The sequence below is a fragment of the Ornithorhynchus anatinus genome, chromosome X3 (genome assembly GCF_004115215.2).
Source record: "Ornithorhynchus anatinus isolate Pmale09 chromosome X3, mOrnAna1.pri.v4, whole genome shotgun sequence".
In the NCBI taxonomy this organism is placed as follows: Eukaryota; Metazoa; Chordata; class Mammalia; order Monotremata; family Ornithorhynchidae; genus Ornithorhynchus; species Ornithorhynchus anatinus.
Window position 1 is genome coordinate 21,052,994 of NC_041751.1, and position 12,598 is coordinate 21,065,591.

Consider the following 12,598-nt stretch of genomic DNA (forward strand, 5'->3'; position numbering starts at 1 on the left):
TCCGTCATCTGCGAAAATCAAGATCATCTCGGGTTTCTTCCTAGGGAGGGGACAAGATTAAAGGGGCGGGGGAGGGGAGTAAAAGGGAAAAGCAGACCCCGGTGTTAGAGAGCTGGGGACCTGGGATCGCCTAAGCCAACCGAGTTAATCATGAAAAATCCACTCTGCTCCCAGGGCTGGAGGCGTCTGGCTTCCCATCTGGGACGGGTTCGTTGCCGGGATTTAATACGTTGGGGAGATGCAGATTGGACGGCGACCCGCTGGCTTTGATTTATGAACGGTTCCATGCGCTACGGTTTACACATTGCATTTCGGAATTACGGACGGTGGCGGGGGCTCTGCCAGAGAGGGTTGTTGCACCCAATTCCACCCCGCCTCTTCCAGCCTCCTCTCCCCTCGCCCCCGCCCCATCTCGCCCGGAGAAAGGCGTCTTTCCCCTGAAGAGGCCCAGCTTAAAATAGCCTCGGTCCCACCGGCCCTCCCCGCTCCCCTCTCTTCATTCTCCTGACTTCAGTCCGGGTTAGAATGGCCCTGTTTACTCTTGAATGTTTACTTCTTTAGAAAGCCACCGGGAGTCTATAAATAGGAGAGGTTGAAGTAGCGTCGGCTTCCCAAATCAATAGGGCCCCGTCTCCTCTCCTTTTCAGCTGAGCTGTCTTATTAATTATGAAAAAGCTCATCTGATCCCTCCCGGGGAAGGCAGCCTTTCTCTCCATCTCCCGCCACGGTTAATGGTGGTCTCTTTTCCACGTCGGAGCTGACTTTCGACTGGAGTTCGCGGGAAACCACACACTGTTTCTTCTCTTTCCCTTCCCACCCTTCTCTCTCGCGCGCCTCCAATTGCAGATCGTTTCTTCTCCTGTGCCCCATCCGGCCCCCCACCCAGAGAAGGAGTCTTGGTCTACCCTGTCCACGGATGGAGACAAGAGAGGTTGCGAGAGCTAGTCGGACCGCAGAGGCTCCTCCGCTCGTCTGCTGTGTGACCTTGGGTAAGTCACTTAACTTCTCTGTGCCTCAGTTACCTCCTCCGTGAAATGGGGATTAGAACTGTGAGCCCCACGTGGGACAACCTGTTGACCTTGTATCTATCCAGCGCTTAGAACAGTGCTTGGCACATAGTAAGCGCTTCTCCAATACCAAAATTATCATTATGATTATTGTGAGTAATCCGTTGTAACAGTAATAATAATGATCGTTCGGCGCTGCACTCTACTAAGCGCTAAGGTAGATACCGATCATCGGTTCAGACACAGTCTCTCTCCCACATGGGGCTCAAAGTTTAAGTAGGAGGAAGAATAGGTACTGAATCCCTATTTTAGAGATGAGGAAACTGAGGCCTAGCAAAACTTGCCCAGGGTCACCCAGCAGGCCAGTTTCCCTGACTCCCAAGCCCTTGCCTTATCCACTAGAGCACAACGCTTCCCTATTTGAGGAGGAGGAGAGAGAGGAGGAGGAGGAGGAGAAAGGAGGAAGGAAGGAAGAGGAGGAGGCTGTTGAGGGAAGGGGGCGATCTGAGTTGAATACTCCAATTAAAGGCGGTGTTTTCTGGCACGGTGCAAAACGCAGGCTCTCCCAGACCCCAGTGGGAATTGTTGTTGGCTAAATCAGTTGATTTTAAAATGTATTTTCGGAAGGGATTCTCAAGCAAACAACGCTGATGAGTCACACCACTCACACACCCGTCTCTTTTGAGGAATCGCCTGGAGGCAGGCGGAGGAGGGTGAAACCGCTTTCGGACCGACCTCTTCATCATCGATGCCCTCTTTCTACGGGGAGTCCATTTAGACCTGTCTCTTAATTCCAGGAATCCGGGCGAAGTCAGCAGCCGTGCCTTAGGCAATAAACGACACCCTCTTTTCAAACAATACTTTTTATTTTATACTTCTTCTCTATAACTTTGTAGCAAATTTTTTTGCTGATTTTAATTTATAATAAACTTCTTAAATTACATCTCTCTTTTTTAAAATCAAGGCTCTTTTACGTCAAAATGTTATACTCTACTTTAGGTTAACATTTTAAGCCCCCTTTGTGATCTACACCGTTGGATATTCAGGCATTACTGTATGTGTAACATCTAAGACGAGAGAGGGAAGGGGAAACGAAGGCAGTGAACTTGAAAAGATGCCTTGACAACAGCAGGTAAAGCTAACGGTCAGTAACCTTAACAGCATCCATTCCAGTGGTCGATAGATACCTCTACTCTCCTCTCTCCCCCTCCCAGCCCTCTCCCCGTTTAACTGTCCTTTTTTCTTTTCTCCAGGGAAAATTTGCGGGGGAAATGATCAAAACAAGATACTGTGGAAGAAAGATGCAATAGAGATTGTGAATTATTCACCATATGCTTCACACGTAGACATCTATCTTCAATCCGATTCCCGTGGCCTTCTCCCCACATTTTTGTATATATTAAGAGGAGCCCATCCCTTGTCATGTGTTACCATGATTTATATATTAGATGGCCCAGGGCCGTTCCTGAGATTCTTTTGCAAAAAAAAAAATAAGAATAATAAGAATAAAAGGGGGTGGACTGGCGTTTTCTATTTTTGTTTGAAGACATAATAAAGCTGAGGTCCGATTTTGGCTGTTGTTGCTCACTGTTTGGTAACATTTGGCAAATCAAATACACAAAACAATAAAAGGAGAATAACGTATTCCACGATCCTACATGGGTGTTTTCAGCATCACAGAGAATCACAACGTCCCCCCAAACGGATGGAAGCTTCCTCTATAAATCCAGTTTCTGTGGAGTGAGTGTGGGTTTGTGTGCGGGTGGGAAAGAGAGAGAGAAGAGAGAGACTCTGTGTGTGTGTGTGTACGTGTGTGTGTACTTGTGTGTATACTTGTGGGTGCGCACGTGTATGTGTCAGCGCAGGGCCGGCGCCTCCTCAGATCGAGATCCAGGTCGCTAGGGCAGCAGAGAGAAGCCCCCATAGCAAAGGGAAGGCCGGGAGGAGGAGAGAAAGGGGAGCCGACCCATTGCTTTCTCCGCACAGTTCAAATAAGCTGCCTTGGAAATTGAGGTTTTTGGATTCTTTTTTCAGTTTTTCCCAAAGATCTGTCGCCCCTTCCTGGCAATCCGCAAGGGCTGTGGTGGTACAGGCATGGAAATCGTCCCAGTATCTGGCGAGGAACAGAACAGAACAGGAAGCAAAGTCACTTTATGGGCTTTCGCCTCCCCCAACCCCGCGTCCCTCCACACCCCCCGCGCTGGTTCAGCCAACCTCCCCCCGACCAAGCCATCCATCCCTGCGCCCCTCACCTCGCCCCGCCCGCCCCCTAGCCCTCCTCGCCTTGCCTTCCTCTGTCGAGTCGGGAGCTTTGGCTAAAGAAAAAAATAACCCCCCACCCCCCGCAAAAACAAAAACAAAGACCAACAACCAAAAAAAACCCCTCCGAAAAGGGAGAGGCGGGGTCCCCGGGGGGCCCAGGTTCTTGCCGGCCCTGGGGGGAAGCAGGGAGACCCCATTCGAACCCAACTGACTGCTGCCCATTAATCTTCCATCTAGAAAGGTTTCTCGTTTGCCCCCTCTGGTCTGTCTCTCAGTCTCTCTCCCCTTCCCCCGTCCCGCTCCCCTTTCCCTCCCTCCTTCCCCTTTTCTTCCTGTTCGTCTCTTCCTCTCTCTCTCCTTTCTCATTTTCATCTTCCTTTCTACTTCTCCCACCAAGGGCGAGTTCTACTATTCGGTGCCCCACCTCCTTCCCCTTCCCACTCCCCCCTATAACGGAGTAAAGGAAGTGGCCCAAATCCCTGGCCGGAGACCACTCTGAGTTTCTGATGACTAGAAACGCAGGGGCGGCTTGGCTAGACTGGGGCTAGACTGGGGCTGACTGGGCTGGATTGGGCTACACTGGGGCTGCACGGGGCTACACTGGGCTTAGACTGGCCTGCACTAGGCCTCACTCGGCTGGACAGGGAGCACTGGGTTACGCTACGATGGCCGAGAATGACTTGGGTGACACGATCTTGGACTATCCTGAACTGGACTCCACTAAGCTGGACTGAGCTGGGCTTAACCATGTGCAGAGCACTGTACTAAGCGAGCTCCTTCTCTGCTTCTGCCGTCCTCTTCTCGCCCTCGCTGGAGACTTTTTATTCCCGGACTTCACCCGATCCCTCTCCCGCCCAGCAACTCTGTCCTTCCCTACGCCCTCTCCCGGGAAAACTCCACCCAGGGGCCCGGGGCTGACTTCTTCCCCGTGGGACGCCGCTGGCCGCTCGACCTCGGGGCTGGGGGGGGGGGGCACCATCCACCCTCCCTACTCCCATCCCCCTCCTTCTGCCCACCTCTCCTCGGCCGGGGGCTCCCGAGGGAGTGACTGCCGGGGGGCGTGGGGGGGGGATGGGTGAGTGGGTGTGTGTTCGCGCGCCCTTCAGCCCTGATCTCGCCTCCCGAGGGATACAATAATAATAATAATAATGTTGGTATTTGTTAAGCGCTTACTATGTGCCGTGCACTGTTCTAAGCGCTGGGGTAGACACAGGGGAATCAGGTCGTCCCATGTGGGGCTCACAGTCTTCATCCCCATTTTACAGATGAGGGAACTGAGGCCCAGAGAAGTGAAGTGACTTGCCCACAGTCACACAGCTGACAAGTGGCACAGCCGGGATTCGAACTCATGACCTCTGACTCCCAAGCCCGTGCTCTTTCCACTGAGCCACGCTGCTTCTCCACAAACCCTCTCCAATCTTCGTCCCACACCGGGAAAGCCCGGCGAGCGGGGAGGGAGGGGAGGAGAGGATGAAGCGGGACAGGAGAAGCTAGGGCAGGTCACGACAGGGCAGGGTACGGCGGGACAGGACAGGGGAGAGGAGGCCACGGATGGGCAGGGCGGGATCAACACAGGGAGGGAGCTCTAGATTCTAGACTGTAAACTCGTCGTGGGCAGGGAACGTCACTGTTTATTGTCGTACTCTATTTTCCCGAGCGCTTAGTACAGTGCTCTGCACACAGTAAGCGCTCAAGAAATACCACCGAATGAATGAAGCAACCGGAGGAGCGCGAGAAGAGACGCCGCTGGCAGGACCTGCTCCTGACCTGAACCGCATCAAGGATGGAGCTCGCCGCCCCCCCCCCCCCCCACCGCCACACACACATCCCCACCCCGCCCTCCACCCCCGCCCCCACACGAAGCCAACTGTGAGTGGAAAAATCGAATTCTCGCAGCCTCCAATAAGACCCAGGTCCTCCTGAAGAATTAAGGAACCCGGCATATTTTTAATCGGGGTCCCAGCAGATACGGAGGATTCGGATTCTGGCCAGTTTCCACCTGGTGGAAATGTTAGACGGGGACAACGGCCTTTTGCGCAAAGCGCCCCTCGGTCCAAACGAAAAGGCAGAACGAAAATAAGCTTTTTTTTTTTTAGGCCGTTAGCATGGCTGCTCATAAAGTTCCACGCGCTTTCAAGCGAAAAGGATTCCAAAAGCCAGTCCGGTTCCCTTCTTGGGCGTTCCCAAGAAGGTGTCCTATGGGTGCTGTATATCACCTACAGAGAAACCATTTGAAAATGATATGATCTAGATATCGAATACCTGTCGTATGCGGGTGCGTCTCCCAAGAAGGAATCTGCCTTGTTAACGAAATCTTCCATCGTTCTGTTTGTTCTTCGTATAAGCTCGATGATTTGGAGAACAAGAAGAACCATCTCCCTCCCGGCTCGGGAATCAGAGGGGCCGGAAGGGCTATTTCTGAGGATGGACTGTAACCTTGGCCCGTGTGTGTGTGTGTATGTGTGTGTGTCTCCGTGTGTGTTGTGGGGCCGGGGCTTGGCATCTCACTTGGGGCCAAAAAGAAAAGAAAACAAAACAAAACAACCTAGGGGCAAATCGGTGTCGGGAAGCAGTCGGCCCCCTGTTAAGAGCCCTGTCAACGCCGGCAGCAGTCCTGCGACCCCCTCGATCGTTAAGATGTTGAATGCAACATCTCGTTTGGAAGAGGCGCCTCTGCAAAATACCCGCACTGACGCGCTTCTCCTTGGAGACAAAACGCACGTAGAGATGGATGCGTGAATATTGCACAGGGCGAGAGGGAGCCTGCAAGTCCGTTCGAACGACAACGATTCCGGGGCAATCTAACCGTTCCGAGTCAGACTATCAGCGGCGAGCGCCGCAGCTGAGGTCAAAACAGAAAGATGCGGGGAAGAGGTGGGCAAGGTTGGCAAGGGGGAGGATGCGCTGCCCTCCAGGACAACGAGCCGCCAAAGCACCTCTCTCCGGGAGAGGGATGGGGAGGAAGGGAGGGAGGGAAGGAGGAAGGAGGGAAAGGGAAGAAGGGAAAGAGGGAAGGAGGAGAGGAAGCGCAAGAAAGAGAGAGGTGCTATTAAGCTCAGCCCGTGGAGGGGAGACTGGGTGGCTTGAGGGCGGGAGGGGGATCGAAAGGGCCGGGTTTTCAGGCTAATAAGAGCTCCCAAGTAAAGAAATGAACACGAAGACGGGGGAGACTTACTCGCAGACGGTTTGGAGGTTTGTCTTGTCGTCCAGGCCCTGCGGGTAGTTGGCCATGCTGTCCCCCAGCTTGAGCAAACAGTCGGAAAAGCCCTTAAAGACAGCATCGCACTTCCCGGCTGCCTTCACCGCTTGCACCAGGTACGCTGCGGGGGAGGAGGGCAGGGGACACGGATCAGCACCATCGCAGCTGGGACACATCCCGGAGGCCCCACCATCCCCTCTCGCTGGAGGAGCCGCCGCCGCACGGCTTCGGGCCCGGGCCCGGCCCCGCCCGACACCTTGGATTCCTTCTCGCGAACCCAACCCTGAGAAACAGGACCTGCCGCCTCCGCCAGCAGCCTCTACCACTCCTTCCCCCTCCTCCATCTCCTCCTCTCCCTCCTCCTTTCCTCTCCCTCGCCTTGCCTCTTCCTCCTCTCCTTTTCTTTCTCCTTGTTCCGTCTCTTCATTTCCTCTTCTTTATTTTCCTCCTCTTCCCTCCACAATTACCACCCCCTCCTCCTCTTCGGCAGCGCAGCCTGCTGTCCCCATTAGCATCTCCGCCACCAGACACGATTAATTTTGAATGAGAAACGAACGGCAGGAACGGCTGATTTGGAAACGGGGAAAGGCACCGCGCCGTGGGCTTCCTGCAGAACGATCTGGGGGGATCGGGAGGGCGGGAAGCTTTCCTTGGACCCTATTTCTCCCGACCGCTCATCTCCACCTCTCCTCTCCTCACACTCTCCTCCGTGTTATGTAAGTGCTGGTTTCTGTTTTCAGTTCCGGTCGTGCCGAGAGGAACCGAGATCAAGAAGGAAGGATAATAAAGTAGTTCGCTTTAAATCAAGGTGGGAGAGTGGAGAGGGGAACAGAGGGAGGAGAAGGGGGAAGGGAAAATAGTTTCTGGATTCCCTCTCATACCAATTTTTACCTTACGCGACGAAAATTTGGACATGGCGGAGACACCCCTCCGACGCACACACAAGCACGCGCGTACACCCACACACAACACACACAACACACACAACACACAAACACCCCTCCCCCTACTGTTGGGAAGGCAGATTCCGACTGAAGCACATCGAACAATATGGCCCGTGCTGCATAATGTAAACAGAAGACGAGGGGAACCACCAGCGGGAGAGGGAAGTGATGCTGCATAGGGAAGGGATTGATTGGACTCTCTCCGGACGGAGCGACAACTACAGTCCCGAAAGAGATGGATGTGGGCCGGGGGGGTGATGGAGCCGGGAGGGACACGGGGGTGTGCGGGTCACGTCCCTCCCCCGGGGGCCCGTGGCTGCCGCCGTGGGGCAGCCCGAGGGCCTCGGCCTTCGCCGCACTGCAGGCGGGCCGCAAGCCTTCCCCGCTCAGCCCCCCCCCCCAACCCCGAGCCCCCCAGGGGGGAAGCAGGGTCCCCGACGGCTCTTCCTCTGGGAACGCCCGCCTCACCGCTCAAGGGCAAGGAGGGCGACCCCGGGGCAGGGGCCGAGGTGGAGCGGCGCCGCCCCCTTCCCCCCTTTTCTGGTTTTCCACCCATCACCTCGAAGGGGGCGATAGGCGAAGGCGCGGGACGCCCACGCCCTGTCCCACCCGGGGGCCCGGAAAATCCTCCCTGGGGGAGGAGGGCGAGCTCCCCCCCACCCCTCGGGGGAGGGTCCGGAGAGGGAGGGAGGGAAGGGAAAGAAGGAAGGAGGGAAGAAAGACAGGGAAGGAAGGGAGGGAGGAACGAAAGGAAGAAAGGGAAGAAAGGGAAGGAAGGAAAGGAACGAAGGAAAGGAAGGGAAGGGAAGGAAAGGAAGGAAGGGAAGGAAGGAAGCCCTTCTCCAATTCCTCCTAGGGGACGGCGGTCAGGATCCCCGAGAGTGAGTGAATGACTTCATCTCACTCCTCTCCACGCCCCCACTCCCCCCCGCCTCTCCCCCTCCCACTCTCCACCAGTAACTCCATTAGGCCCCAGGCTCGGCACCAGTTGTACCGGCGCTGGAGATCCGGAGGGGGAAGAGGCGAGAGGGCGGTGGAGAGGGGCTGGGGAAAGGGGTCCCCCAGTTGCACTAATCTCAGGCAAATTGGGCTTGGTGAGTAGGGCTCCTGCTCGGCTCAGATCCTCGGGACCCCACCCAGGGATCTCCGGCCGGGGTCCACTCCGCCTCCGGGGACAGAGACAGACAGACACCACATACACATGAGAAGCTCAGTCCTCCGCCGCGGCCGGGGAGGTCGGTCCCTATCCCTCGAGCAGTCCCCGGGGGCGGCGGGTCCTCACGGTCGGCTCTAGGGCACCTTGGAGCTCAGAGAAGCCGAACGATGCAGCTGAGCACCCTAAGAGACAAATCGCCGACGATCCCTAAGGGTCCCGCCACTAGCCACGTAGAGCTACAACGGCTCAACGCACTCTCCGAAATGCGGAATTGCTGGTTCAACTCGCCTCTTCCCCTCCCCAACCCCAACCACCTTGGCAGCTCCAGCCCACTCATTCCAGGTACATGCGGTTGGTTAAAAAAAATTGCTCAGTCGAAGCCCCGCTCGAAGGAAAGGCCCTCGAGCTTGTGTGTGTGTGATTAAAAGAACCGAATCTTGCCCCCGCGAGCCCATTTTGTTGGACTACATTGCAGAAGGACGTGAGATTTGCAATCCGGGGCTGATTTGGGAGGCACACGTCAGAGTAGGTGCCGGTCCCGGTCTATAATTGCGACTTCCCTTAATGTGGCTTCTAATCGGGTCTCTTAGTGTAAATGTTGCTTCCCCGCGTTTAATGCGTGTGTCTTCTCCGATTTCCTTAATTTTCTTCCCTAGTATCGTCTCCATTCATGCAGTCGATCATTCCCAGCCCCTCTCACTACCCTCCTCTTTCGTTCTCCTCTCCACCCCTCCCCAGTTCCACTTTTCCTGCCAAATGTCAATGATTTCGGACGGCTCCTAACCATGAATTAATAAAGACCCGGGAACTATTGCGGGGAAGTGCTTGCATTCGGGAACAAATAATTCGTTAAGCTTCAATTCCATGCCCAACCTACGGTCATTTCTGAGCAGAGGTTAATGCATCCGGAGTACAAGACAGCTTGCATTTCGTCCGTCTACAAAGCAAAGCTCTTCCCACCGGGACTCGAGCCGGATAGCTCACTTCAAATGCATTCTGCTTTGCTTGGAAAAACAGAGAGCAGACCATTTCTTTTCGGATTCGAAACTTCAACCTCAAATTCAACCGTTTTCCGGTGCTCCTCCAAAGTTTTCAGGAAACTGCCGATTTCATTTTATTTCCAATATCCGCCAATTCGGATTCAATAAAATGCCCATTCATTTAAGCTCTTTTTTTTTGCACTCGTGCCAGTATTAAAGAGATGAAATATTCATAGCCAAGTCGGCTCGACTCTTTCAAAGACAAACCAAGCCACAGTGACATTCACACACCGTTCTCCTCCTCCCTCCCTCCCCCAAATCCCATTCTCTCCTCTCGTATCCCACTACCAGGTAGGATGAGAAAACGGTTTGGTATTTGGAAATTATTTGAAACTGTAAAGATTCTTGTTCAGAACATTTGGGCATTAAAACCAACACAAAACACTAACCTCCCCCTCCCCCCCAAAACCCTGCAGATAGAGTCTAGTGTTCCGACGTCCGGCTTTTCCACTCCTCTCCCCCAAAACACTCTCTATTTCCTCAGGAGGCAATATTAATACACCGTGTTTCCCCTTCCCAGTCCTCTATATCTTCAACCTGTATCTCACCCCCAACCCAGAAAAAACCCCGCAAAGATCTGTACTGCCTTAAAAGATGTTCGCCTGTAATTTCCTCCGTCGGCGGAAAGCCCGCTTGAAGAGTTTTCTATTTTTTTTTTTTTTCCCCCTCTGTGGACTCCGTTTGGCAGCGCCTTCGCTCCGGGTCATTTTAATTAGCGATCCGACCAGAGACCACACACTGGGATATTCCCAGTTTTCCCCTAACATTTGCCCGATTCCGGATGCAAACAGGTTTAGCATTCAAGCTCTCCCTAACGTGTGCGATTATAAACATTCCATCACAGAGGACGTTGTGCAAATGCACCTGACTCTCTTCTCTCTCCTTCCTCCCTCCCACCCGCAAACATCAGGGTATTTTAGAAACCTATTCTATTTTAAGTAACCCATCCCCAACACGCGTGTGCTTGCATATCGATGGGTCTGGGTGGATCGAAAGAGCCTAGTTCACCCCGTGGGAACCAGAATGCCACGAAATCTTCTGCTTTTTGTTCTGTCAGGCATTCAGTCCGGTCAGCAAGATTCTCACTGCTGATTTCCCACTTGGCACTTTCTGGGGCTCCCTTCTCCACCCGCTGCAGCTGGGAGCTACGGAGGAATGCAAAGTTCTAGATGCAGCAGAGTGAACCCGGGGACGAGTCCCTGGCTCTCGGTCCGTAAACTTTTCGGTTCTAGCCAGGTCACCCCACCCGCCCCTCAAAAATATGCCTTTCGGTCCCCTTGGACTCCAAGTCTTTCTCCCAGCTCCCATCCACCACGAGAGGACTACGGCCCCAGAAGCAAAAATGGATGAACGCGGTAAAAATGACAGAGAATGCGAACAGCTCTTGCGAGCTGAAGGCCAGACCAGTCCGCTCACTTAAGGCAATCGCCAAAACGGGGTTCGAGTTCCACCCATTCGTCCCTCTCTGTGGGTTTTGACCCCTTTGGCCAGAAAACGAGAGAGCCGTCCACAGAGCGCACCGTCTGTCCCCAAGGCATCACTTCGCTCCATCCCTTCAAGTTATTTAGGACGTGCGCTGGCTACAGGCACCGACTGGGGTGTTTTTTGGGGGGGGCATAAAACTTGATCAATCTTTTGGCCGGTCACTTACCTAGCTGCACAGCGAGGATCAGTGAAATACATCTGCCGTTCAACTTAAGTCCCATCCTACATTTAGTAAAACCATTTGCGACTGCAGATCTTTAGAGAGTTGCCTTGGAAAACGCGGGGAAACGCTGAAAAATAGGCATCGCCAATAAGTTCCCGCAGCAGAGACTTTGCAGACAGAGGGGGGAAAAAGCGAGAAAGAGAGAGGGACGGAGGGGGAGAGAGAGGAGAGGGAGACAGGAGAGAGAGAGAGGGAGAAAGAGAGGGAGAGAGAGAGAGAGGAGCTAGAAATGGTTCACTCCATTAGGCGGGGGCGGGGGGAGCTCAGCCCCACGCCCACCGGCAGGCCTGACGTGGAGAATGACACTGAATGATTTTTTTTTTTTTTAATATAGGCACCTTGGAAGAGAATCGCCATTTATAGTCATCAGAAGCTGGGATTATTCAGCTAGTGCTCATTAATGTGCAATCGGAACGGCATCTCTCTTCCCTCGGTGAAAATTTTTCCTTCTGATCTCCGTCACCCCCTCTCTCCCCCCCTTCGATTGCGGAAAACCCCGTTTCTAACCCCAATCGAGCGAGGACCCGTCTCTCGGGTCGCCACTCCACGACTGCATTTCTCTTAACCGCCCCCTCTTCTCGTGCCTTCCCTCCCCACAATACCCACCAGCAGTTTCACATCGAAAAATCCGTCCCTCTTATGAAGGTTTTAATACTGCAGGGAGTTTCTAGAGCAAAATAATAATGATAATTTAAAAAAACTAATCACGATCTATTAATCCTGGAGCGTTCCCCCTACCCCTATCTCTCCTCCCACCCGAACAGCTGAGCTTTGTATGCAGCCTGGTGCGCGGGCGCACACTCAACACACGGACACACACAACACACGCATGCATGCACACGCACACAGAGCTCGGAGTATTTAATCACGTCTTTTTTCTAACAAATGGAAAATCTTTGTAGTTCGGTCAGCAGAGAAGCGACTCGATTTTTGGGGGGGTGGTGGAGAAGAGAGACAAGGGATGTAGTTGGTATTTTGGGCTGGTTGATTTAGTGCAACTGCAAAGGTGAGTATTTGCAGCTTTTTCTTGAGCGACAAATACTCTTATAAATTTCACTATATTGTGAACTTCCTGAAGCGCAGAACGCATCTGCAGCAGCCTTCGTTCCTGAAACCCGATTCCCCCGCTTGACGGTCTTCTCGTTACACACTATTCTGGGGGGTTGGTACGTTACAGACGACACACCTTCAGCCCGTTCCTCAACTCGAGGCGTCCGTAGCTCTATTTTCGTGGTAAAAACGTTCATGCTGGGTGCTCGTAAAAGCAAATGCCATCTAAATG

General features: G+C 53.6%; 1 protein-coding gene across 2 annotated transcripts; it reads right to left on the bottom strand.

The window, feature by feature from the left end:
- Nucleotides 1-1,854: 1,854 nt before the first annotated feature.
- On the bottom strand, nt 1,855-11,520 carry NRN1 (neuritin 1). Of its 2 annotated transcripts, XR_003755727.2 has the most exons (4): nt 11,260-11,520; nt 6,445-6,589; nt 5,532-5,972; nt 3,034-3,120 (listed from the first exon to the last, which is right to left on the bottom strand). XR_003755727.2 is itself a non-coding variant. In XM_029054082.2 (3 exons), the coding sequence occupies exons 1-3, from the start codon at nt 11,312-11,314 to the stop codon at nt 2,886-2,888; spliced, it is 435 nt and encodes a 144-aa protein (XP_028909915.1). In that variant the 5' UTR covers nt 11,315-11,520; the 3' UTR covers nt 1,855-2,885. The 2 variants fall into 2 exon arrangements, 1 of the variants encoding a protein (XP_028909915.1); XM_029054082.2 differs by lacking the exon at nt 5,532-5,972 and having other exon boundaries at nt 1,855-3,120.
- Between the last annotated feature and the right edge of the window lie 1,078 nt (nt 11,521-12,598).

Bases quoted from the DNA above. Each gene is read 5' to 3' on its own strand.
- NRN1 (XM_029054082.2), bottom strand. From the start codon at position 11,314: ATGGGACTTAAGTTGAACGGCAGATGTATTTCACTGATCCTCGCTGTG. The intron at 6,590-11,259 runs GTAAGTGACCGG...CCTCCCCCGCAG, and splicing joins GATCCTCGCTGTGCAGCTAG to CGTACCTGGTGCAAGCGGTG. The intron at 3,121-6,444 runs GTAAGTCTCCCC...GTTCCTCGCCAG, and splicing joins AACCTCCAAACCGTCTGCGA to ATACTGGGACGATTTCCATG.